This window comes from Armigeres subalbatus, chromosome 2 (assembly GCF_024139115.2).
Source record: "Armigeres subalbatus isolate Guangzhou_Male chromosome 2, GZ_Asu_2, whole genome shotgun sequence".
NCBI lineage: Eukaryota > Metazoa > Arthropoda > Insecta > Diptera > Culicidae > Armigeres > Armigeres subalbatus.
Genome location: NC_085140.1, coordinates 85,668,489 through 85,695,922, shown reverse-complemented (window position 1 = coordinate 85,695,922; position 27,434 = coordinate 85,668,489). Strand labels below are relative to the sequence as shown.

The window sequence follows — 27,434 nt, the reverse complement described above, 5'->3', positions numbered from 1 at the left end:
AATGTGGAATGGATTTGGATTGAATGTGGAATGGATTTGGATTGGATTTAGATTGGATTTAGATTGGAATTGGATTGAATGTGGCTTGGATTTTTATTGGAATTCGATTGGATTTGAATTGTGTGGATTTCATTATATTTGACAAAATCTTAAAATATATTGTTCAATTGCGGTACTCAATTCAGAGTTATGCATGTTTATGCAAAGTGAAAACAAAATTCAAAATCGTGATTTTCTAGAAATATTTCGTCACTTTATAGCATTTCTCCATATTTATATTTTACTAGTCGACCCGGCAGACGTTGTCCTGCATAGTAGGCGAAAATGCGTGTTGTGATCTGCCGATGCTAATTTTCCATACGAATCCTCATTTGAGCTTTTCACGATATACTCAATCCTACTAATGATTTCCGCATGAGGAAATATCATATAAACCTGTCGGAAACTACGTTGAACGTTTCAGCTGAAGAAATGATGAAAATCCATCCAGCCGTTTTCGAGTTATGCGGATACGAACACAGACCATTTCATTTTTATTATATAGATTCCAAGTACTGGTACCTTGGTACCGTAGATACCGGCTCTCGTGGGTGTTTTTGTACCGGTATTATTGGTACCGAAAATCGTCGGAATTCCAGGTATTTTCGGTACCGGTACTACCGGTACCACAACCCTGCTAGTACCTTTATCTTTCGATGGATTTTAAAGATTTATATATCAATCGACTCGGACACTCTCCAGCAATTTGTCAATTTCATCAAAACTTAAGATCATTAACGATAAGCTATTGAATTTTCAATTTATGTCAAAGTCATTAAAAATTTCATATATAACTAATACCGTGCATCAGAATGCTGTATATACCGGGCCTTCGGTTCCACCACAAGATTTTTTTTGTGTATAAAAGAAGCTGTGCCTGCCGTGTGTTCAGTTTGTGTCAGCAGGGCGTACTGACGTGCTTATTATTCACACATTTTTTTTCTCGTTCGTTCGCTGTGTTCTCGTACACAGCATTCTGTCGCCAGCAGGAGAATATGCATGAAAGAAAAGGACACATTTTATATCATTCTGTGCTTGCTCGGATGCAGTGGTATCGGTTGCGATTGATGCGATCGCCCATCGCATTGCTCGAAGTTCACGGCTAAAGTCCGATGATGGCTGCAACTGTGATGGCAGCCGATGTGCTTTCACTGAAGCGCATCGGATAGTGGTGAATAAAGAAGAATAAAATTAGCTCACAGAGATTTATTTTGGTCTGCTCAACCAGGGAAAGTTTTTGGTTTTATAATTCACATAATTCCGGGATGGGTACGAGTCATGGCATCTGACTGACCATATCTAGACCAACATTTGAAAAGGGCGTAACAGCCAAAATTTATTCCTTCTGATTCTTCGTCCACGTATATAGCTATATATGTAGACGAAGAATCAGAAAGAATAAATTTTGGCTGTTACGCCCTTTTCAAATGTTGGTCTAGATATGTTAAGTTGTGTTTGGTACTAAACAACACGTGCATTAAAAGAGAGTTTTATTTTATGATTGAAAATAAATTACTTTTATTCATTCACAGAAGGCATTGGTGCTAATATCCATTTTCGATTAGAAAATTTCGCCGTATTACATGTAAATGTTTTAGAAAAGTCCGAAAAAAATAATTTCCAGGAGAATAAACATTATTGTATACTTTGGTTTCTATTTTCTGAGAAATTATATCATAAAACTTGCCTTAAAATAGGAGTTTGGAGCCGCAACTTTAAATCATTTTTCTTTGAGTATTAGCAGAACCTCCTCTGTTTTAGTAGGGTTCTGCTCCTTGACATGTTTCTTCTTTTATGTCTTTATTAAGAAGATTTGCAGCCCTAGGCTGGATCATCTTGGGGTGACTTGTTCCTTATTTTTATGATTTTTTCAGTAGTAAGCGTACATGTTAGCCATAAGAAGCAAAGAAATTGGTGCTGTTTTTCTTTGTTTGGCGATAAGATGAAAATATGTTAAATGAGATGGAAAACGGGACAGTTCCCCTGAAATAGCACATTTAGCCCATTTAACATAAGGGCCTAATAGTTAGAAACAAAGCAATTCTGATTTTGTATTTAATTACAAGGGTTAGACAAAAAGGTTGAGATATGCAAAAAATTGTCGAAGTACAAATCAGCATAGCTTTGCGTAGAATAATCCGATTTTGATGAAACTGAGACCATCAGACGCGGAAACTCTTCTAGTATACTGCCCCATGCAAAACCTCTGATTGACCATTGGCCACCGGAGATGTTCCGGGTTTTCTGAGGGTATGTTAAAAATGCATTTTTTTCTTCTGCTTGTCATTTTATATGACGTTTACTGCCATCATGTTTTATACATTCCCCAGAAACTAGAAATAATATGCTGGCTGCAGATCGATAATCCGTTAGGTATAACCAGAGATATGGCCATTTTCGTGAAAACGGTACGGGGTTGGCCATACATCCTGAACAAATGTCACTTTCGCAGAACACCCGGAACCTGTTACAAGTTGGCCAGAGAGGCTTCATTTTTATTTATTTATTTAGTTTACATCTAAACAGATAACACTGAATCAACAATTTGACGCCACAATACACGGTTCGAGGCCGCATCTCTCCATCCGCGGATACGCCCCACGCTCGCCAAGTCGTTTTGCACCTGGTCTGCCCATCTCGCTCGCTGCGCTCCACGCCGTCTCGTACCTGCCGGATCGGAAGCGAACACCATCTTTGCAGGGTTGCTGTCCGGCATTCTTGCACCATTCACCACCAGTCCAACTTTTGTTGCTTCACGTTTCAGGCGGGTGTACAGTTCTGCCATCTTTGCAAATGTTCGGCCGACAATGTCCATGTCATCCGCGAAGCAAATAAATTGACTGGATCTGTTGAAAATCGTACCCCGGCTGTTACACCCGGCTCTCCGCATGACACCTTCAAGCGCAATGTTGAACAACAGGCACGAAAGTCCATCACCTTGTCTTAGTCCCCGGCGCGATTCGAACGAACTGGAGTGTTCGCCCGAAATCTTCACACAGTTTTGCACACCATCCACCGTTGCTTTGATCAGTCTGGTAAGCTTCCCAGGAAAGCTGTTCTCGCCAGAGAGTCTTACAGTCTTCAAAATGTATCTTTAGTAAAGTTCCTATATTCATCATCTTGGGAAAACATGAATTTTGACTCCCATATATACATGGTTCCAGATGGTGCCTACACGGAACCGCGAAACAACTCACTTTATGGTTCCTTTCACTCAAATCCGCCCTTGCGTGGAAGAAGCCAAATATAAGTTAAATGCGAAAAAATGAGTACTGTGCCTTTACTCCCGTGTTGAATTTTCACCCACTATGAAGTTTCACCAACTCAAATTTATGTTATTTTCACTCACCCGAGACTATGGTGAAAACAACTCGAATTTGGCTTCTTCCACGGAAGAGCACACGTTGGGTCGATGCAGCTCTCTTTGTTTATAATATCATTCATGAGAGGGAGTGAGAAAACTACTTACTTTTGAGTAAAAAATTGGAACTTCGTTCTCAAAGTTGAGTTCTTTAAACCTTTTTTTAAGTTCTTTATTTTTTCTGTGTAAACCGGCCTCTCTTGGAACGCCCATGGAACCTGCTGTAAGGGTGGTAGTGGACCCAATCATTCTGGAAATGTTTCTGTAATCATCGTCTCGCAAAGCCATGATGTCAGATACTCATATTTGCATTATTCCAATCTGTTATCATTTCATCATTTTCCCGGTACCGTTTTTACGGAAATGGCCATATCTGTGCATAGTTTAGATGGATTCTCGATCTACAGTCACGATTGGTCGCCATATTAGTTCTAGTTTTTGGAGAAAGTATAAAACATGATGAAAGTAAACGTCACATTAAATGACACGCAGTGGAAAAAATGCATCTTAAACATATCCTCGGAAAACCCGGTACATCTCCGGTGGACAAGGACCAATCTCAGGTTTTGCAGGGGGACAGTATACAAGAAGAGTGTCCGCTTCCGATGGTTCTAGTTTTATCAAAATCGGATCATTATACGCAAAGTTATGCTGATTTGAATTTCGACATAATTTTACCTATCTCAACCTTTTTGTCCAACCCCTGTATTAGTTTTATTTCCAGATGTTTTGAATAAACAAATTGCTAATAATTCTACACAGCATGAAAGTTGTTGTTTCCAATATCAATACCTATAATCAAACCCCATAAATGAATCGCCTGCTTTGAGCGTGCTTACAGCGGCACACTACACTGAAATTCAAAACAATCCAAAATTGAGTACTTTTCACTCAACTTGACAGCTAAGTGCAACCACTCAAAATTGAGTTTTTCGTGAAGTACTTAATTTTAAGTAGTTTAATGAAGGTATAATTTTTAGTAAAAATTACTACATTAGAAAGACTTCGGTTTGGATGAAAAATACCTAAAATTGAGAAATGATTTGTTTACGGAAAGTATATTAAATAGTTGAATTTTCTTCATGAAATAGTGATGATGAATGCAAAGAATGGTATAACAAAATTATTTTATTTATTTTTAAACATAATCCAACTCTACTGCTACCGTAAAATAAGTACCCCGAGAAGTACCCCATATTGATAAGGACAGTAACTTGCTTGCGGCGGCATTCTATTAGAGTAATAACGATGAATCAATTCGCTGATGCTCGCTGCTGTTTCCGTTGGAAAATGATGTCCTCTGCTGGTGGAATAGTGGCGACGATTTTCAATGAATAATATATGAACGACAACCATGACAACCCCAATGGATTCGAACTGGGAGGATCTGAAATGAATTTTAGTATTTCAAAATATGCTGCGTAGCAAATCCAAATCGGCATTAATGCTTACCTTGTATTATGTATTTCACCAAACACCACTTCAACCTCGACTTCAACAATTCGGTTTTAGCGAAAATCCTTATCCGCAGATTTCACGGAATGTTTCTTCTTTGATGTTCTCACGCTGGTGATAAACGTTTACTGCAAATGTAATACTCATAAATATTGAATACATTTATTTTTGTTTATTGAGTTTATTACTTACCCGTGAATTTTGTTGGTTTTTCCACTTTTCCACTCTCGAGAAATCAAACTTTCCCAGCAATCACTTATTTAAATGCGCCGAAGTATTTTTTCAGCCAAAATGAAGTACAAGGCTAAAACTCCAGTTTGGATATTTCCATAGAATTAAAACAACTCAGAAGGAAGTTTTTGAAGATAACCTTCAAACCACGTTATAAATACCCATCAATGTAAACAACAAACTATCCAAAAAGGCAGTGTTAGCAAAATACTTGATTTTGAGCATTTTCACACTCGATTTTGGATAGTTTGGTTTCTCAGTGTAGGAGTTAACTTTCGGAAATCAGTATGGCGAAAAGCATCTAAGGTTTAATATCTCGAAAATAAGCAACTCAATCGAAAAAATATTTGGTAGGCGTAGTAGCAGACACCTTCCTACATAACTGTTACCAAATAGATTTTCGTGAAAAGCTCCTGCTGTTGAGAAAACCCGCGTTAGATGTCTTTCGCCATACAAATTTCTGGCGGTTAACTCATGCTGGCTATTTTGCGCATATACGATAGCGCCTGGATGTGATAGCGGCGAGTAGAAAATCAGCCCCTGCCAATAATTCATTCAAAAGTTAAATGTAAATGCTTTACGTGCTCTTGCCTACGCAATGCGGTCGGGTCTGAGCTTGTCGACCGACTGGCAAATAGCTCACACAACCTTACTTGATCAGTACAGTTGCTGATGAAGAATGTGTGAAGCCGCCAGACATTCTGAATACTGATGTGATAGCGGCGAGTAGAAAATCAGCCCCTGCCAATAATTCATTCAAAAGTTAAATGTAAATGCTTTACGTGCTCTTGCCTACGCAATGCGGTCGGGTCTGAGCTTGTCGACCGACTGGCAAATAGCTCACACAACCTTACTTGATCAGTACAGTTGCTGATGAAGAATGTGTGAAGCCGCCAGACATTCTGAATACTCACGCTCCTCTAATGTGAACGTGTACTATACACATGTGGAAGTGTTGGCTTGACAAATGGATTGCGAGTGATTTGACTATGCGTACAATTTGAGAGTTTCGAGCTCATTCAGTAGCCGCTAGGTTGCGAAGACCGACGGAGGTCCTTCGTAGCTTAGTTGGTTAAACCACCAGTCTAGCGTACTGAGGGCCGATGGTTCGAGTCCCATAGAAGGGAAAGTGGTTACCTCCGATACATTTTTCAAATCAATATCTTCCACATAATGCACATATTCACATATGAGTTCTCACAACATTGTAATCTTTTTCCTAGTCGGGTGGTTTAATCCCCGGAAATTCATTCATTTCATTTATTTAGTTAACATCTAAACAGATAACACTGAATCAACAATTTGACGCCACAATACACGGTTCGAGGCCGCATCTCTCCATCCTCGGATACGCCCCACGCTCGCCAAGTCGTTCTGCACCTGGTCTGCCCATCTCGCTCGCTGCGCTCCACGCCGTCTCGTACCTGCCGGATCGGTAGCGAACACCATCTTTGCAGGGTTGCTGTCCGGCATTCTTGCAACATGTCCTGCCCATCGTACCCTTCCGGCTTTAGCTACCTTCTGGATACTGGGTTCGCCGTAGAGTTGGGCGAGCTCATGGTTCATTCTTCGCCGCCACACACCGTCTTCTTGCACACCGCCAAAGATGGTCCTAAGCACCCGTCTCGAATACTCTGAGTGCTTGCAAGTCCTCCTCGAGCATTGTCCATGTGTCATGTCTGTAGAGGACAACCGGTCTTATTAGCGTCTTGTACATGACACATTTGGTGCGGTGGCGAATCAGTTTTGACCGCAGACCCCGTAGTAGGCCCGACTTCCACAGATGATGCGCCTTCGTATTTCCCGAATAACGTTGTTGTCAGCCGTTAGCAAGGATCCGAGGTAGACGAATTCCTCGACCACCTCGAAGGTATCCCCGTATATCGTAACACTGCTTCCCAGGCGGGCCCTGTCGCGCTCGGTTCCGCCCACAAGCATGTACTTTGTCTTTGACGCATTCACCACCAGTCCAACTTTTGTTGCTTCACGTTTCAGGCGGGTGTACAGTTCTGCCCCCTTTGCAAATGTTCGGCCGACAATGTCCATGTCATCCGCGAAGCAAATAAATTGACTGGATCTGTTGAAAATCGTACCCCGGCTGTTACACCCGGCTCTCCGCATGACACCTTCTAGCAAAATGTTGAACAACAGGCACGAAAGTCCATCACCTTGTCTTAGTCCCCGGCGCGATTCGAACGAACTGGAGTGTTCGCCCGAAATCTTCACACAGTTTTGCACACCATCCACCGTTGCTTTGATCAGTCTGGTAAGCTTCCCAGGAAGCTGTTCTCGTCCATAATTTTCCATAGCTCTACGCGGTCTATACTGTCGTATGCCGCCTTGAAATCAACGAACAGATGGTGCGTTGGGACCTGGTATTCACGGCATTTTTGAAGGATTTGCCGTACAGTAAAGATCTGGTCCGTTGTCGAGCGGCCGTCAACGAAGCCGGCTTGATAACTTCCCACGAACTCGTTCACTAATGGTGACAGACGACGGAAGATGATCTGGGATATCACTTTGTAGGCGGCATTAAGGATGGTGATCGCTCGAAAGTTCTCACACTCCAGTTTGTCGCCTTTCTTGTAGATGGGGCATATAACCCTTCCTTCCACTCCTCCGGTAGCTGTTCGTTTTCCCAGATTCTGACTATCAGTTTGTGCAGGCAAGTGGCCAGCTTTTCCGGGCCCATCTTGATGAGCTCAGCTCCGATACCATCCTTACCAGCTGCTTTATTGGTCTTTAGCTGTTGAATGGCATCCTTAACTTCCCTCAAGGTGGGGGCTGGTTGGCTTCCATCGTCCGCTGAACTGACGTAGTCATCTCCTCCGCTGCCTTGACTTTCACTGCCTGTACTCTCAGCGCCATTCAGATGTTCCTCGTAGTGCTGCTTCCACCTTTCGATCACCACACGTTCGTCCGTCAAGATGCTCCCATCCTTATCCTGGCACATTTCGGCTCGCGGCACGAAGCCATTGCGGGATGCGTTGAGCTTCTGATAGAACTTGCGTGTATCTTGAGAACGGCACAGCTGTTCCATCTCCTCGCACTCCGCTTCTTCCAGGCGGCGTTTCTTCTCCTGAAAAAGGCGGGTCTGCTGTCTCCGCTTCCATCTATAACGTTCCACGTTCTGCCGGGTACCTTGCTGCAGCGCGACCGCCCGCGCTGCGTCCTTCTCCTCCAGAATCTGTCTGCACTCTTCGTCGAACCAATCGTTCCGTCGACTTCGACCCATATACCCGACGTTGTTCTCCGCTGCGTCGTTAATGGCTGCTTTAACTGTACTCCAGCAGTCCTCAAGAGGGGCCCCATCGAGCTCACCCTCTTCCGGCAACGTTGCCTCGAGATGCTGCGCGTATGCAGTGGCGACATCAGGTTGCTTCAGTCGCTCTAGGTCGTACCGCGGCGGTCGTCGGTACCGAACATTGTTGATGACGGATAGTTTTGGGCGCAGTTTAACCATCACCAGATAGTGGTCAGAGTCGATGTTAGCGCCACGATATGTCCTGACGTCGATAATGTCGGAGAAGTGCCGTCCATCAATCAGAAAGTGGTCGATTTGTGATTCTGTCTGCAGTGGTGATCTCCAGTTGTACCGATACGGGAGGCTGTGTTGGAAGTAGGTGCTGCGAATGGCCATATTCTTGGAGGCGGCGAAATCAATTAGTCGTAGGCCGTTTTCGTTCGTCAGCCGGTGAGCGCTGAACTTTCCAATAGTCGGTCTAAACTCCTCCTCTTGGCCAACCTGAGCGTTCAAATCTCCTATGATGATTTTGACGTCGTGGCTTGGGCAGCTGTCGTACTCACGTTCCAGCTGCGCGTAGAATGCGTCCTTATCATCATCAGTGCTTCCGGAGTGTGGGCTATGGACGTTGATTATGCTGAAGTTGAAGAACCGGCCTCAACCTGCACATTCTTTCATTGATCGGCCACCACCCGATCACACGCCTTTGCATATCGCCCATCACTATGAAAGCTGTTCCCAGCTCGTGTGTGTTGCCGCAGCTCTGGTAGATGGTATGATTACCTCTAAACGCTCGCACCATTGATCCCTTCCAACAAACCTCCTGCAGCGCTACGATGCCGAATCCACGGTTCTTGAGCACATCGGCGAGTATGCGTGTGCTCCCGATGAAGTTGAGAGATTTGCAGTTCCACGAACCGAGTTTCCAATCGCTAGTCCCTTTTCGTTGCAGTGGTCTTCGCCGATGGTTCCGGTCCGTACTCTCTTGTTGATTGTTCGTTGCTTATGATTTTTTAAAGGCTGGCTTGCAGGGCCTGACACCAAACCCCCTAAATTTCCGGAGGACCATTCCTCCTTATTTCCGGTGGACCATGGTGCACAGTTTCACTTTAGAGTCCCTCGCTTCCACTCGGACTATGATCATCCGCCCCTAACATGGAAAACAGACGCTGTTGGGAGCCGATCCTGACAGGGAGAACAGACGCTCAATAAGATTCGCACCTCCGGAGAGGAGCAAACCCCTTCCCTGTCAGCATACGACCATAGTTCCCACTGGGGTTGGTTACCCGATCTTCCCTAAGGTTGCTCGTATCCCGGCCAGCACCGCGGGGAGGTAGGGATAGGAGTTGCTGGGTAAGAGGCTAAGGACCGCGAGATGGGGTCTATTTTATTCCTTCAGGTACGCGAAGTACCAATGGTACGCTTTACCCAGCATTTGCCGTGCCCCGGAAATAGTCAATTAACTTTGATTGAACTTTGATTTGTTGGTTATACCAATTTTTAGTAATAAGCGCAAAAAAAACAAATTAAATCTTAAAATATTAACCATACCACTGCAATCCTAGACTCATATCTAGACTCTAATGTATTTTGTCTGGCTAGCTCCGCCCTGTGGCCCAATGTGCACTCTAATTTACTTAAGGGCCGTTCACAAATTACCATACAAAGGGTGTTATGATGGGGATGGAGGGGTCCAAAACTGCAAAAGAAATCGTTACATTATGTGTGAACGGCCCCTTACGTTCAAATCTCCCCAAGGCAAATTTTGCAGTCATGATAATTTAATTTGTTTTTGTGCCACGTGAATGATTTTTTTATATTTGGCGATGTAACATTGAGAACTACATCTTGTCACTACTTCACAAATACCACATTTTATTAGACCTTTCAGGGAGAAAACCTGCACATTTTTGCACATTTTTGCACAATTCCAGGTTTCTTTCTTTCTTTCTTATTGGCATTACATCCCCACACTGGGACAGAGCCGCCTCGCAGCTTAGTGTTCATTAAGCACTTCCACAGTTATTAACTGCGAGGTTTCTAAGCCAAGTTACCATTTTTGCATTCGTATATCATGAGGCTGATATATCTACATGAAATTCAATGTTGGTTTAGAGATGGCGGTGTCGATGCATAAAATCTGACACATCCGAGACCGCCATCTCCAAACCAACCATTGAACATTGTCTATTCCTGTCTATTATTGTAGTGCAAGTCGTGTGCAATAGCAGTGTTTACCAAAGTCCCCACGCTCACAATAAATGTTTAAACTGTAAGACAATTTTTTTTGTGAATTATGTTATGGTCGTATTATGTTTTTATGTGTTAGTGAAAAACGGCAAACTTAAAAACGAAAAACGGTAGACTGTTTAGGTTATATTTTACTATGTTTTATGTATTATGTTGTGTACCTCCTAAAGTGCATGTTCTTATTTTAGTTCACCCTTGAAAAAGGCCAAAAATACAGGCTGAAACGTCGGGCAAAACAAAACGAATCGTTTTGACTAAATTAGACTGAGAAAGCCACACAATAAAACACCAAATCTTCCAGTCGTATTTCTTTTGTATAACACGATAATACTTTTATGCCCAGGGAAGTCGAGACAATTTCCAATCCGAAAATAGCCTAGACCGGCACCGGGAATCGAACCCAGCCACCCTCAGCATGGTATTGCTTTGTAGCCGCGCGTCTTACCGCACGGCTAATTCCAAGTTAGACTCACTCAATCATTCATGTGACCTGAGCACCTTAGGAGTACATAGCGCTCGCTTTTGCCTTATCCTGAGTCCAGGCCAGATTCCAGACGACTTCCTTCAGTTTTTTATTAGGGCTACGTGTCGGGTCTGTCGATGTTCTGCCGAATTACACCACGTACACGGCCACGTACACGATGGCTTTTTGCAGTTGAAGAGGAACTTAGGGCGCTCAATGTTCAGGGCGACTGGAAGCGATTGGCCCAGGATCGAGTCCAGTGGAGAAAGATACTCCATTCGGCGTAGGTTCATCGTAACTGTAGAGTAAGAAGTTCCGGTTGGTCTTTTATCTGAAGAAGCGCAAGAACGAAGGAACAAATCCAGCGCAGAAGGTATGAACTGAATAACAAAACATGTTATGGACTTGATTGATTATCTCTTAAAAAGAACTGCAAAAAATAATAAAAATTTGCACTGAAACATCATTTTAATATCAATGTATGATATGGATAAAAATCAAACTTGTAACACGAGATTTTAATCACTTATTACAAATAACATAACGTGATATCCCAGGGTTCATACTTTTGTTTCGATAAGAGTCGGAGGAGAATCTTCTTTCGGAGATTGTAGTGAAAACCATCTTTCTCTCACCCCTCTTTTCTCTAGAGCGAACCTAGAAGATTCCAGCATAACAAAGCAGATTTCACGTTAGAGTTAAAAGTTCGAAAGTTGGTGCATTGACTAAACTTATTTTATCTCCATCTAACTCATATGCTTGCAAAATCAGCCCTAGCCTTCTTGGTCCGTACTGCTAGGTCGATCTTGGTTCTACCGTCAAACGCAGACTGGCTGGCTGCCAAGATATTGAAAATGTTCAACCCTCTCTACTACTTGTAAAGCAGTGGGAGAGGTACTTCGTGTTGACATTCAACGATTAGGTCTTGTTAGCGTTGAAAATGAGATCCGCAGTGGCGTTTGGGCAGGTTCAGATTACCACGCTGTTGCGCTAATAGAGCAGTACCATCAGCCATACCTGAGCAGAAGCCAGAAAAACCAAACATGTTATGGACTTGATTGATATAAGTGTTAAAAAACAGGCAACAATATCAAAAATTTACAACGAAATATCATTTAAATATCAAGATATGCCATGGATACTAACAAACTAATGGCACATGATATTGATCACTTTTTAAAAAGCATAACTTGATCTCTTCAAGATATTTTAGTGCAAAATATTGATATCGTCGTGTCTGGTAATCAACATTTGATATTATTGAGCTATTTTCGTCTACTCGGGAATCGAAATCGTGAAGGTGTTCCATAATAATAGGCTGCCAGAGTAGTCCACGGTTCGACACACGGTCAATCGCACCCACCATGATCTTGATAACGATTACGATGAGGAACAGCAGCGGAAAATGAATAAATCCTTTCCTCCGCAGTACTCGGCACCTAAAAGCTTCGCACTGCGCTTCGTATTGTCCGAAAATCCCTTGCGTCTAAAAGCGTCCCACAAATTTTCGTGAATCAGACGATCGAAGCTTTTTCGTAGTCAATCCCAAATAACATTTCAAGTGTTATTCCCCTCTAGGAATTGTTTTCAAGATCAAATTACAAGAACTGACAATAAAACCCATTACTACAGGATTACCTTCTGATGACCACTATAAGAGTAAGATATGTCCAAATGGCCCTCTCTAGATTATCACTATAAACCTCTTATAAGAGTATATAAAAATCCGTTTCAAGCCGCCCGCAAAAAAAGGGAATTTGGCTGCGGCAGGTGTCAAAAATGTTGCTTTGAAAAAAGAGAAACAAAATCTTGCAAATAAATAATAACAAACTAAAGTGTTGACTTCGGACACGAATGTCATCGAAGTGAAAGTGTCTTCAATAAACTAAACTAAACTAAAAGTGTTGATGAAAATCATGATGAGGATGACTACAAAATAATACTTTTTCAAGTTTTTTCTCCAATGTACTTTCATGGATGCGCTCGATTTCATGGTGAAAGCTAGTGCAAAAATGAGATTAAGCACTACGCGCTCGCAAAATAATATAGTTTTGGGCATTGAATTTAAAATCATTATAACATCAATAACGTAAATCTTCACTAAATTAATTGATATCACACCCAAACATGTTTGTTTTTTATATCTTTTACCAAAAACGTGTCTTTTGCGGCGAAAACACCGTCTAATCATAAATTCTAGTGAAAATTTCACTGACTTGAGTATGGTTCTCCATTTCCAATATGGCCATCATAGATTTCGATCAGAAAAATGTTACTCTTATTGAACACCGTTATAAACCCCTTGCAGTGTAAATATTCTTATTGGAGTTATTAATTTGACCACATTACGACCAAAAATTATGGCTTTGATCAAGCTTTGAAAATTGGACTTATTATGCTCTTCGTTACAACCGTAGAGATGTTAACAAGACCAGTCGGCATTTGACGTTTGAAGCTTTTCGAGCAGATTTATTAGAGGTTTATTGATAGCAATAAGATCGCCAATAAATCTGAGCAACTAGCCATGGTGACTGCTGTCATAAATCCGCTATAAGAATTAAATAAATCTAACAAGCATGAAATTTGTTATTTGGGAATGACTACCAAATGGAGGAACTCGTTAGGAGTTCGTTAACATACTCCTGAATTATCTTTCGGGCAGAATCAATGATTTAGAACATTGCATAGAATTTTGAGAACAATGCACGGTAACATGATGGCCCGCAAGTTGATGTACACAGTCAGATCCTCTTTTTATGGGACCTTCACTAAGAAGCCCTGCATCCAGTCTGCCGGAAAATGAAACATTCAATATATTTTTCGAAATCACTTATTTTAGATGGCTAGTACATTTTAAGCCGGTTTCCCACAATTAATTTCAACTTTTTTCCTGCCTTTCAAAACCATCTGTATGAACAGTTCGAGATTATTCAAATGGACTTCGATGTTCCAAACCTTAAGCAACGAACCTGTCAATAAATCTTTCAATTCATTACACGTTGCAAACATCAGTCTCGAAAGGGTTTCCCATCTCAAGCTCTCTTCGCTTTTGCCAAGCACCCAGAGATTGAACCGCATGCCAAAGAGAAGAGAATAAAAAAGCTTAACCACCCTCGACCATGCGGTCCTGCAGTTGAACGTCATCGCCTCGCCCGCTACTGACAGCAGCGGCGGAAGCCGGTCCCATCGACTACGTCGGCGTCCTCACGTCATCGTCGGCAATCTGCAACAGCTGAGCTTATCGCCCGCCGACGGGGTTTCGCGGCATTCGCTCATGACATCACTGACTGTTCGCGTGGTTGCGGTGACGTCCCGCTGTCGCTGGTCTGCGCTCAGCTGCTGCTCAGCATCTTTTCTCTGTTTCTCCGCGATCTTGGCGCGGTATGTCTTTTGAGAAGTTAGGTGATTTTATATAACTCCCGTATATCTCCGCCGGCTCCAAAGATCAGGTCGTCAGTTTATGCACAGCCTTTGCGGAGTGTGCTCGGGTAACTCTCTCGTGTTCACGGCATCGGAAGCGCCCTCCGAGAGGAGCTGTTGGAAGATTTCGCAAGTCATTCAGAAGGGGGTAAAATTCGCAGCATACGATTGCCACCCTTAGCTTTTGGGGGTGAGAGTGTATGAGTGTGTATGTGTGCTGGTAGTGTTCGCATTGTTTGTTCTTGCTAGATTCGGTGAATTCCTAGTGGAAACGAAGTGCAACGTATTTGCGGCGGACGAAGCTAAAAAAAACGACGCGAAGAATTCGTGGCAATTCGGACGCCTACGATAGTGAAGGCGAACTAATTGAAGTAAACAAGTGGAGTTGGCGGCTCTATTTTTACTGAGTAGAAGTGCATCGTCGCAAAGGCGGTAGATTGCACCACCGCAACAGTGACATTTCGTTTCGCGAGCACAGGCGCATGCAACCGAGTCTTGATCGTGGCGACGATGGAATGAAGGAAAGCATAAAAATATGCTCAGCTCGGTCGCAATTGAGTAACTGCTAGTGGAACAATTCCGACACCGTAGGACGCACATGAAAGTGAAATTGCTTACCTGGTTCAGGCTGCACATGCGTCGCCAAGGTCGATAAAGTAATTTTATACAATCGCTGAAGGGAGCTGAATTTGGGCCACTAAAGAACTGCCAACCGAGTTTGGTAAAGCTTTGTCACTCAACTGAAATCGGGGTAAGGTGTGCCCTTCACAATAGTGCTCGAAATTTTCGCACGAACCAGGTGACGTAATTCTGCTTGTTCAAAACAGTAATTTAATTTTCTTCGGACCGAAATAAACTGAAAAGCGAATGAGATTTTCCTTCGACAAACTTATGGTCGCTTAACATTTTCTAAGGTAAAACGATCACGCACTTTACGCTATCGAATGTCAGTTCAAGATCGTAAAACCTGATGTAAAGAAACTCTCCTTGATTGAATGATTGACAGCAGCTGGAGCTTGGCTGGGTGACTGATATTGAACACCATCTTCATAGTTTATAACTCATCGATGGTTGCGGCAGTAGAAGCAAAAACTTGAGGGTGAAGAATTGCACACCCGCGAGAACGAAAGCCAATCAATCGGAAAATTCACGAATCTTTCTACAATCCACATATATACAGAAGTTGATGAAAAACATAAATCTTTGAGTGTATGAGAGTGTTGACTCAGTGTTGACGAAGAAAGGGGGTCAAAATAGAAGAAACTTCAGCAACCGCCGACGACGAGGACGAAGAGGATCGTTGAATTCAACCGGCATAAATATTAATTGCAGAAACGAGCCATAGGGGTGGCGAAAAATCAAACGAAAGAAAAACAACCCAAAACATTAGCTCGAAGCAAAGCCAGCAAGCATGAGCTACAAAACAACGGCAGCTATACAGGTGAGTTTATGAACAATCATACTGGCCGTCCACTCTTTGCACCAAATGATATATGATGTAAGGCGGTCCGATGTAATGTGTTGCTTCTTTCTCGCGTGTGTAAATATGTGCACGATAGCGCGAAGCTGGGCCTAATCGAGTGCGGGTGGTGCGGTTTGTTTGAGAGATGACAACGGCGTGATAAGTACAAGGCTGGGTTGGGCATCAGTTACGGTGACACCCTTCGTGACTACATGACTACGAGAGCACTTGAGTTGTACACTCGAGGGGGATTTATTACAGCTGAGAATTGGCACTGATGGGTGTACTAATCAGTAAGAGTTTGATATTGAATTTCATGATTAAAATATGCTGCATAATGTGTATTAACCAGAGGCAATCAATTACATGAAAAGCACTTGTCATAAGAGAACTTGGTAGTCGTAGTAAGAAACTTCCTATGTGACTATGGTATCAACTAGTTTTTCGATAATAGATAATCCTACTGCAGGGGAAGCTTATAACAACCGTTATTTCAATGCTTTGAGAATATGTTTGCAGAGTTTTAGTCTTATATTTCTAGTGAGCAGCATGCTATTTGAACGTGTAACAGTCGTTATCTAAGATAATAGTCGATTGTTCAGTGCTATTTGGTGTAGATTTGAATTACGAATAGACTTCTTGATTCAACAGCTTGGCAAAGGAGCAAGAAAATTCTTTGTAGAAGTTCGAAAGAGTTTCCGTAAACTTCATATGAGCTTCTTGAAAGGAGGCTTCCGAGCCTCTTGAAAGGAGGCTTCCGAGCCTCTTGAAAGGAGGCTTCCGAGCCTCTTGAAAGGGGGCTTCCGAGCCTCTTGAAAGGAGGCTTTCGAGCCTCTTGAAAGGAGGCTTCCGAGCCTCTTGAAAGGAGGCTTCCGAGCCTCTTGAAAGGAGGCCTGGAGCCTCTTGAAAGGAGGCTTCTGAGCCTCTTGAAAGGAGGCTTCTGAGCCTCTTGAAAGGAGGCCTGAGCCTCTTGAAAGGAGGCTTCTGAGCCTCTTGAAAGGAGGCTTCCTGAGCCTCTTGAAAGGAGGCTTCCGGAGCCTCTTGAAAGGAGGCTTCTGAGCCTCTTGAAAGGAGGCTCTGAGCCTCTTGAAAGGAGGCTCTGAGCCTCTTGAAAGGAGGCTTCCTGAGCCCTCTTGAAAGGAGGCTCTGAGCCTCTTGAAAGGAGGCTTCCTGAGCCTCTTGAAGGAGGCTTCTGAGCCTCTTGAAAGGAGGCTTCTGAGCCTCTTGAAAGGAGGCTTCTGAGCCTCTTGAAAGGAGGCTTCTGAGCTCTTGAACGGAGGCTTCTGAGCCTCTTGAAAGGAGGCTTCTGAGCCTCTTGAACGGAGGCTTCTGAGCCTCTTGAAAGGAGGCTGAGCTCTTGAACGGGAGGCTTCTGAGCCTCTTGAAAGGAGGCCTGAGCCTCTTGAAAGGAGGCTTCTGAGCCTCTTGAAAGGAGGCTTGAGCCTCTTGAAAGGAGGCTTCTGGAGCCTCTTGAAAGGAGGCTTCTGAGCCTCTTGAAAGGAGGCTTCTGAGCCTCTTGAAAGGAGGCCTGAGCCTCTTGAAAGGGAGGCTTCCTGAGCCTCTTGAAAGGAGGCCTGAGCCTCTTGAAAGGAGGCTCTGAGCCTCTTGAAAGGAGGCTTCTGAGCTCTCTTGAAAGGAGGCCTGAGCCTCTTGAAAGGAGGCTCTGAGCCTCTTGAAAGGAGGCTTCTGAGCCTCTTGAAAGGAGGCTCTGAGCCTCTTGAAAGGAGGCTTCTGAGCCTCTTGGAAGGAGGCTTCCTGAGCCTCTTGGAAGGAGGCCTGAGCCTCTTGGAAGGAGGCTTCTGAGCTCTTGGAAGGAGGCTCTGAGCCTCTTGGAAGGAGGCTTCTGAGCCTCTTGGAAGGAGGCTCTGAGCCTCTTGGAAGGAGGCCTGAGCCTCTTGAAGGAGGCTTCCTGAGCCTCTTGAAGGAGGCTTCTGAGCCTCTTGGAAGGAGGCTTCTGAGCCTCTTGGAAGGAGGCTCTGAGCCTCTTGGAAGGAGGCTTCTGAGCCTCTTGAAAGGAGGCTTCTAAGCCTCTTGAAAGGAGGCTTCTGAGCCTCTTGAAAGGAGGCTTCTGAGCCTCTTGAAAGGATGCCTGAGCCTCTTGAAAGGAGGCCTGAGCCTCTTGAAAGGAGGCTTCTGAGCCTCTTGAAAGGAGGCTTCTGAGCCTCTTGAAAGGAGGCTTCTGAGCCTCTTGAAAGGAGGCTTCTGAGCCTCTTGAAAGGAGGCTCTGAGCCTCTTGAAAGGAGGCTTCTGAGCCTCTTGAAAGGAGGCTCTGAGCCTCTTGAAAGGAGGCCTGAGCCTCTTGAAGGAGGCTTCTGAGCCTCTTGAAAGGAGGCCTGAGCCTCTTGAAAGGAGGCTCTGAGCCTCTTGAAGGAGGCTTCTGAGCTTCTTGAAAGGAGGCTTCTGAGCCTCTTGAAAGGAGGCTCTGAGCCTCTTGAAAGGAGGCTTCCTGAGCCTCTTGAAAGGAGGCTTCCTGAGCCTCTTGAAAGGAGGGCTGAGCCTCTTGAAAGGAGGCTTCTGAGCCTCTTGAAAGGAGGCTCTGAGCCTCTTGAAAGGAGGCTTCTGAGCCTCTTGAAAGGAGGCTTCTGAGCCTCTTGAAGGAGGCTTCTGAGCCTCTTGAAGGAGGCCTGAGCCTCTTGAAAGGAGGCTTCTGAGCCTCTTGAAAGGAGGCCTGAGCCTCTTGAAAGGAGGCTTCTGAGCCTCTTGAAAGGAGGCTTCTGAGCCTCTTGAAAGGAGGCTTCTGAGCCTCTTGAAAGGAGGCTTCTGAGCCTCTTGAAAGGAGGCTTCTGAGCCTCTTGAAAGGAGGCCTGAGCCTCTTGAAAGGAGGCTTCTGAGCCTCTTGAACGGAGGCTTCTGAGCCTCTTGAAAGGAGGCTTCTGAGCCTCTTGAACGGAGGCTCTGAGCCTCTTGAAAGGAGGCTTCTGAGCCTCTTGAAAGGAGGCTCTGAGCCTCTTGAAAGGAGGCTTCTGAGCCTCTTGAAAGGAGGCTCTGAGCCTCTTGAAAGGAGGCTCTGAGCCTCTTGAAAGGAGGCTTCTGAGCCTCTTGAAAGGAGGCTTCTGAGCCTCTTGAAGGAGGCTTCTGAGCCTCTTGAAAGGAGGCTTCTGAGCCTCTTGAAAGGAGGCTTGAGCCTCTTGAAAGGAGGCTTCTGAGCCTCTTGAAAGGAGGCTCTGAGCTCTTGAAAGGAGGCTTGAGCCTCTTGAACGGAGGCTTGAGCCTCTTGAACGGAGGCTTCTGAGCCTCTTGAAAGGAGGCTTCTGAGCCTCTTGAAAGGAGGCTGAGCCTCTTGAAAGGAGGCTTCTGAGCCTCTTGAAAGGAGGCTTCTGAGCCTCTTGAAAGGAGGCTTCTGAGCCTCTTGAAAGGAGGCTTCCTGAGCCTCTTGAAAGGAGGCTCTGAGCCTCTTGAAGGAGGCTTCCTGAGCCTCTTGGAAGGAGGCTTCCTGAGCCTCTTGGAAGGAGGCTTCCTGAGCCTCTTGGAAGGAGGCTCTGAGCCTCTGGAAGGAGGCTCTGAGCCTCTTGGAAGGAGGCCTGAGCCTCTTGGAAGGAGGCTTCTGAGCCTCTTGGAAGGAGGCCTGAGCCTCTTGGAAGGAGGCTTCCTGAGCCTCTTGGAAGGAGGCTTCTGAGCCTCTTGGAAGGAGGCTTCTGAGCCTCTTGAAGGAGGCTTCAAGAGCCTCTTGAAAGGAGGCTTCCAAGCCTCTTGAAAGGAGGCTTCCTGAGCCTCTTGAAAGGATGCTCTGAGCCTCTTGAAAGGATGCTTCCTGAGCCTCTTGAAAGGAGGCTTCTGAGCCTCTTGAAAGGAGGCTCTGAGCCTCTTGGAAGGAGGCTTCTGAGCCTCTTGGAAGGAGGCTTCTGAGCCTCTTGGAAGGAGGCTTCCTGAGCCTCTTGGAAGGAGGCTTCTGAGCCTCTTGGAAGGAGGCCTGAGCCTCTTGGAAGGAGGCTTCCGAGCCTCTTGGAAGGAGGCTTCCTGAGCCTCTTGGAAGGAGGCCTGAGCCTCTTGGAAGGAGGCCTGAGCCTCTTGGAAGGAGGCTTCTGAGCCTCTTGGAAGGAGGCTTCTGAGCCTCTTGGAAGGAGGCCTGAGCCTCTTGGAAGGAGGCCTGAGCCTCTTGGAAGGAGGCCTGAGCCTCTTGGAAGGAGGCTTCTGAGCCTCATGGAAGGAGGCTGAGCCTCTTGGAAGGAGGCTTCCTGAGCCTCTTGGAAGGAGGCTTCCTGAGCCTCTTGGAAGGAGGCTGAGCCTCTTGGAAGGAGGCTTCTGAGCCTCTTGGAAGGAGGCTTCTGAGCCTCTTGGAAGGAGGCTCTGAGCCTCTTGGAAGGAGGCTTCTGAGCCTCTTGGAAGGAGGCCTGAGGCCTCTTGGAAGGAGGCCTGAGCCTCTTGGAAGGAGGCTTCCTGAGCCTCTTGGAAGGAGGCTTCTGAGCCTCTTGGAAGGAGGCTTCCTGAGCCTCTTGGAAGGAGGCTTCCTGAGCCTCTTGGAAGGAGGCCTGAGCCTCTTGGAAGGGGGCTTCTGAGCCTCTTGGAAGGAGGCTTCTGAGCCTCTTGGAAGGAGGCTTCTGAGCCTCTTGGAAGGAGGCTTCCGAGCCTCTTGAAAGGAGGCTTCCGAGCCTCTTGAAAGGAGGCTTCCGAGCCTCTTGGAAGGAGGCCTTCGAGCCTCTTGGAAGGAGGCCTCCGAGCCTCTTGGAAGGAGGCCTCCGAGCCTCTTGGAAGGAGGCTTCCGAGCCTCTTGGAAGGAGGCTTCCAGCAACTCAGTTTAAAAAAATCCTTTAAGCCTTTCCAATAGGGTCTTTCAAACCTTTAGGTTCTAGATTTGATATCAGAGGCATATTCCTAACATATTAATTTTGTTTTGTCTCATTGAAGATTTTAAAATTACTACATCGTCGTTTTGTTCTTTTAACCTACAGCCTGGTTGTGGTTGCGGTAGGCAAGATTTCCGAGCCTCTTGAAAGGAGGCTTCCGAGCCTCTTGAAAGGAGGCTTCCGAGCCTCTTGAAAGGAGGCTTCCGAGCCTCTTGAAAGGAGGCTTCCGAGCCTCTTGAAAGGAGGCTTCCGAGCCTCTTGAAAGGAGGCTTCCGAGCCTCTTGAAAGGAGGCTCTGAGCCTCTTGAAAGGAGGCCTGAACCTCTTGAAAGGAGGCTTCTGAGCCTCTTGAAAGGAGGCCTGAGCCTCTTGAAAGGAGGCTTCTGAGCCTCTTGAAAGGAGGATTCTGAGCCTCTTGAAAGGAGGCTTCTGAGCCTCTTGAAAGGAGGCCTGAGCCTCTTGAAAGGAGGCTCTGAGCTTCTTGAAAGGAGGCTCTGAGCTTTCTTGAAAGGAGGCTTCCTGAGCCTCTTGAAAGGAGGCTTGAGGCCTCTTGAAAGGAGGCTTCTGAGCCTCTTGAAAGGAGGCTTCTGAGCCTCTTGAAAGGAGGCCTGAGCTCTTGAAAGGAGGCTTCTGAGCCTCTTGAAAGGAGGCTTCTGAGCCTCTTGAAAGGAGGCTTCTGAGCCTCTTGAAAGGAGGCTTCTGAGCCTCTTGAAAGGAGGCCTGAGGCCTCTTGAAAGGAGGCTTCTGAGCCTCTTGAAAGGAGGCTTCTGAGCCTCTTGGAAGGAGGCCTCCGAGCCTCTTGGAAGGAGGCCTTGAGCCTCTTGGAAGGAGGCCTGAGGCCTCTTGGAAGGAGGCCTCCGAGCCTCTTGGAAGGAGGCCTCCGAGCCTCTTGGAAGGAGGCCTCCGAGCCTCTTGGAAGGAGGCCTCCGAGCCTCTTGGAAGGAGGCCTCCGAGCCTCTTGGAAGGAGGCCTCCGAGCCTCTTGGAAGGAGATTTGATATCAGAGGCATATTCCTAACATATTAATTTTGTTTTGTCTCAATCAGATAGATTACATTGAAGATTTTAAAATTACTACATCGTCGTTTTGTTCTTTTAACCTACAGCCTGGTTGTGGTTGCGGTAGGCAAGATTAACTGAGCTTTGATTTATTTTCTGATCATCATGCATATTATGCACAATAAAAAGTATTAGAATAAGAAAAAATATACAAATAAAAATACTTTATCAATAAGTTTTTCCGGAGAAATTCCTGGGGGAGTTTCTGAAAGAAACTTCCGGAGGAACTCCCGGGGGAACTTCCGGAGGAATTCCTGAGGGAACTTCCGGAGGAATTCCTAGGGGAACTTCAGGAGGAATTCCTGTGGGATATTCTGGAGGAATTCCTGAGGGAACTTCCGGGAGAATTCCTAGGAGAGCTTCCGAAGGAATTGGAATTTCTGGAGGAACTTTCAAAGGAATTCTTGGAGGAACTTCAGGAGGAATTCTTTGAGGAACTTCCGGAACAATTCCTGAAAGAACTTCCAGACTGTCCAACGAACTAGTGGATGATCTACCTAAGGAATAAGCTGAGGAAGTTACGTAAAAATTCCGGAATATTTTCGACGTTTAAAATTAGTTAACGGCGACTCACGCCGCCACGGCATTTCTGATCGAACGGATGTCGTATTGTTATTTTGCCAAACAAATGTAAAAAGTGTGGAGTGATTTCCGATAATTCATTTTCCATGAAAATGCGGCCCTAAAATGTCGATATTTGACACAATTCAAAGTAAACACTTACTTCTGTTGACATGTGCATCTAATTATTATTTATAATTTATAATTATTTATAAAGCCAACTGATGAGTTATGAACCCGAATTCGCCCTCAACAAAGAACAAATTGAGGCTGAAAATATTCAGCAATAATTATTAAAACGCCATTATTCGGAGGCAACCAATATGCGAGAGATTTAATTGCATTCATGTTCATCATTTTGAAGCAGCGCATCGAGGAGATGATTTGCGAACTGGTTAACTGACTCTATACGACAAACCTGCTTAGAAATAAAAGTGAAAAGAAGATATGTCGACTGCTGGTTCGTCGCTACTCAATTAACATTCAATGTAACCAATCGATGACTAGGGGTAAACGTTACACGATAAGCTTCTTGAAAAATGCATACCTCGAACGTATCAGTATAATAGCATATCAAAATTTACGATGAAAGTCCGTTTTGTCGCATCTTCCTCTACCTATTAAAGGTTGCCACTGCCGTCATCGGCAACATTTTACGATGGATCTCCAATTACTCAGTTAGCTTCACGATCAAATACAATTCGAATGCGGAATCTGATTGTGATGGGTTCGATCGATGAACTTGGCCACTCTGTATTAAGAATCCAAGCTTTCGAAAAATGTCCCAAACAAAAATTCTGATGTTTAAAGGCGAAACGCGAAACAGGTTCCAGTCAACAGTAAAATAAAGGCAAAACAGGTTCCCGTGAACCGTAGTGAGTCACGAAAAAGAAGAAACTTTTACGATAGATCGACGCTGATTGGCGCCATTGCGTTGGCGAATTTGCATTGCATCCTTCGGCGTCCATTCCAAGGCATGGGCCATCTCGTCTCGTTGATATTCGCCGACACTATCACGAGGCGACGGAGATTCACGCGATGGATCGATGGATGATGGCGTGAAGCCGCTGATGATGGATTCCAAACGACCTCCACACTTTGTTGGTAAAGCGACGAAGCAATGGCATCGGCGTAAGTACTTATTGAGCATGTGGGAACGTGATAATAGTGGTGCGAAGGAGTATCCTTATGTCATTCGACTTGTTTCGCATGCAAATTTGTAGGTCAACAATAATTTGTTGCAGGAATTATGTAAAAATCTTCGTGGTAATCTATCAGTTGACGGGTTTGGTTGGAATTTTGTTTTATTGAAATAATACTGGGATATTTTTTTTCTAGAACTAGGAGAAAAGTTGTATATTATTGACAAATTAAAGATAAACTAGAAAGTTGAAACTTGTTGGATCCATTGTCAACATCGGAATGTCAACAATAGAAATTCTTCATTTTTTAATCATCACGGGAAATTTTTCTGTAGTTATTCTCTTCCGCTTCCACTCATTCCATTCCGCGCTAATACTATTCTATTCCTTTTCAAATGGCAGTTTGGTAAAAGAAAGGTGATTTGATTTATATCTTCACCAAAATTGCCCTCCCATCGCTTTAAAAATCGATTGTATGAAAAATGTCCATGGATGCCGTACCCAAACGAAAACTATCACATTGATACTTTCGCCTCTAATTATTTGATGAGTCTAAGTTTTGAAAATAATATTAGCATTTCCATACCATTGTAAAATTTGATGGCATACCTCGATAGTACGTACCCTCGATAGTGCGTACCCTCGATAGTACGTACCCTCGATTGTACGTACATTTTACCTCGATAGTACGTACACAAAAAAAAATTTTTTTTCGTTCAATTTTCTTTACGATTTTAGTAAAAATTTGAATATGCTTTGATCATGGCACATGCGAGGGTCCTTCATATGTTACGTAATAATTTAACAACTGATTTAAACACCATCGTGAGCTTATAAGGAATTTAGTAGCAAAACTTTGAAAAAGCAGCGTGTCATAAATGTTTTCCAGTCTTACGTAACACATATTATACTATCATTTTAAACAATTGAAGGAACATCTGAAACAGCTGAGCGATGCGGAGCGCGTCCAAGCCCTCATAAAGCAAAATATCAGCAAGAGGAATTCTTTTGTCTCGGACGCGTTGGAACACGCACTCGTATGAGTATGTCAATTTTATGGGTATGATTGTCTTAGAAAGCAGATTAGCTATCAACTTAATTGAACAATTATTATGTTTATGAATTATTTTATCTATCAAGGAAATTAGTTTCAGTTCTAGAGCCCTTCCCCATGTATTAGTTCACCTGATAGACCAGAAAATATTTCCCCGAAGAGTAAATTAATTCCATCATGGGAATGGTGATTCATAAAATAGAATTTTCGGCAAGACATTCTACTGTTTAATTAAGTTAAGTAACATTTTTTTTTCTTGAGATACAAATTAGCAGCGTTACTAAAATTAGGAAAATTTTTGGTGGAAAATTTCCTCTGAGACGTCTTACTGAGAACTCCGAAGAAGTTTATCATGGAACAGTAGTTTCTCCCAAGGGTTCTCCCTGGGATACGTTGGTAGTTTGGTCGAAAATTCCATACATGATTTAACTTGATATTCTATCTAGACCTGTGCGCCGATTGAAATTTTATCGACCGTGAGGCGTGATAGATCATTTTCAGCCAGTGCTAGTGGCGTGGTGGTGATTGGCGGCGGCGTGAGTCAGCGTGAATCAATTTCGTGTATTACAAGTTTTCCGGAATTTATCTGGATGTTCCTCCAGGAATTCCTCCGGAAGTTTCTCCGGGAATTCCTACGGGAGTTTTTCCCGATATTTCTCTGAAAGTTCCTACAGGAATTCCTCCGGAAGTTCATCTAGGAATTCCTCCGCGAATTTTAACGAAATTCCTCCCGACATCCATCTTAAATTATAGCCAAATATTATCCAAATATATCCAATTATACCCTCCATTATTTTCGCTACAATTTCTTCCGCAATTAATTTAGGAATTCTCTTAGAAATTTCCACATCCCCTTTCCCAGAACTTCCACCAGAAAATCATTCAGAAATTCCCATGTAAACTCCTCCGGGCATTCTCTCTGGAGTTATTCCAGAGATTCCATCAAGATCCCTCCATTAATTGCTTGGAGGTTTTTCCGGATTTTTTTCAGAAACTCACGTGGAAGCCCTTGATACTCACGCCCCAGAAATTCTTTCAGAAATTCCTCCAAGAACTCTTCCGGAAAATTGTTCCCCTTTTTTTTCTTCGGGAATTCTCTTGGAAATTCCTTGCAAAATTCGTCTGCAAATTCATCTGGCTACAAAAATTAAATTTCGTCAAAACCAGTGCTGGAAATACTCGCTTCACGAGTAAGAAAAGAGTGTAATTGGGCCTACCAGAAATGCCATACTCGCGCGAACCTACTGCCTGCATTGCTTGCTTTGTTCGCGAGTACGGGCAGAGCAAAGACAAAAAGCAGGGCAGATTTTTTTTCGCGAGAAAAAATCACGATCGCGTGTATATTTGGTTACTTCGAACAAAATGGATAAATTTCATAAACACAGTAACAATGAACAAATGTGTTCTTGCTCGAACATCCATGAGAATTATGTTCCGATGTTGGTTTATGACATTTTGTAAATTAAGCCGAATGACTCGCGAAGCTCCACGAACATTTTTCGGGGTTCGCTTTTCTGTTTTCTCTGCGAGTAGTAGATAGGCAAGAAAAGGCAAAACAAGTGTTCGCGAGTATTTGACATGGCATGAGATTTGTGAACAAGGTTCACAGATATCCACGACTGGTCAAAACTCTTTCGGAATTACCTACAAAAATTCCCCTTGAAATTCCTACGGAAATCATTTGAGGGATTCTCCCGGAAGATCCTTCAGCCATTCTCGAAATTTCTACGGTACTTCGCTTAAAATTTCAATGAAAAATCATCCAAAATGCCCTTCAGTATTTTCCGAGATTTTTTTCCAGGAACTTGCAGCAATATTCTGGAGATATTCTCGAAAAAAAACCTAGAAGAATATCTGAAACAAATCTAGGAGAAATTTGAAAATAATAAGTTTTTTAAATGAATTCCCTGAGGAATTTTCAGAGGAAAATAAGACTGAATGTCAAAACAAATTTCAAATAAAGTTTTGAAATAATTTCAAACTAAAACACGAGAAAAATTCTAGTAGAATTTCAGAGGGTTTTCATGGAGTAATTCCTAAGTTTCCTGAAGAACAAACACACATTTTTAGTAAAAAGTATCTTTATGTTTGGCCGAGAATGTATTGAATAGTGGCCATGTTGCCAAAAATTATCCCACGTCGCACTTTTTGTTGATATCTTTATACTCATCTTAGTGTAATGTACTTATGTACACAATTACGAATCATAATGAAGATTCCTTCAAACCAACGCGATGCGTTTGTTGCTATAGCTGACAGTTTGTCGCTTTGGTAAAGAAGCTTCAATAGAGCCAATAAAATCGCAACGACAGTGACAGCGCAGGACAACCTTAAAGCTTTTCATTTACATAAAATCTATACTGCCTATAACCGCATATCAGTCCCATATGAAAAAATAGCAAATCGAGAAAACGATCATTTAAAATATAATCAATATTTTCTTCAGCAATGCTTGATTGAAATGCTTTTCAAGCATTTTTCACGCCAGTGTGGTGTAAAAATATATATTTTTACTATGCCTTGCATTATTAACATAAGTTACACCCGATGATGGTCACGCAACCGAGTGAAAATTAAGAATTTCAGATTACTGATAAGTAAAAACAGATACATTTTAATGCTAAATTAGTATATCCACAAAAGGTAATGTGACATTGCTGTGTTTGCATAGAATTCTGGTAGATCAAGTCTTTAGTAAACTTTTGGGAAATAATATTCAATGGGTTTCTACTCCATTCAATTTCAATTTGGTATGACCGGGCCTTTAACAACATCCGTTGGCCGAAATAACAGTTCTAAGAATATTTACCATAATAAAAACAAGAAAAGAAAATCTTCCTGAACCAGAGTCAGTTAAAATTCATGTTTATGGGACATATTATACGGTTACTTTCACAATGGGAAATGGGAC

General features: G+C 43.7%; 1 protein-coding gene and 1 long non-coding RNA gene across 6 annotated transcripts in view; one reads left to right on the top strand and one right to left on the bottom strand.

The window, feature by feature from the left end:
• Positions 1-27,434, top strand: part of LOC134209689 (uncharacterized) — a 348,850-nt gene that overhangs the window by 117,582 nt on the left and 203,834 nt on the right. The window contains exon 1 of one of the 4 annotated variants that reach the window (XM_062685697.1): positions 14,503-15,904. The exons of the other annotated variants lie outside the window; for them this stretch is intronic. Coding sequence (XP_062541681.1) covers positions 15,875-15,904 — 30 coding nt within the window. The 5' untranslated portion in view covers positions 14,503-15,874. Of the gene's footprint in view, positions 1-14,502; positions 15,905-27,434 lie in introns of those variants that run through there. 4 annotated transcript variants of the gene reach the window in all.
• On the bottom strand, positions 4,534-5,228 carry LOC134214671 (uncharacterized). 2 transcript variants are annotated; one of them, XR_009979870.1, is made up of 3 exons: positions 5,044-5,228; positions 4,853-4,983; positions 4,534-4,787 (listed from the first exon to the last, which is right to left on the bottom strand). It is a non-coding gene; the product is annotated as an uncharacterized LOC134214671 (long non-coding RNA). The 2 variants fall into 2 exon arrangements; XR_009979871.1 differs by having other exon boundaries at positions 5,048-5,228.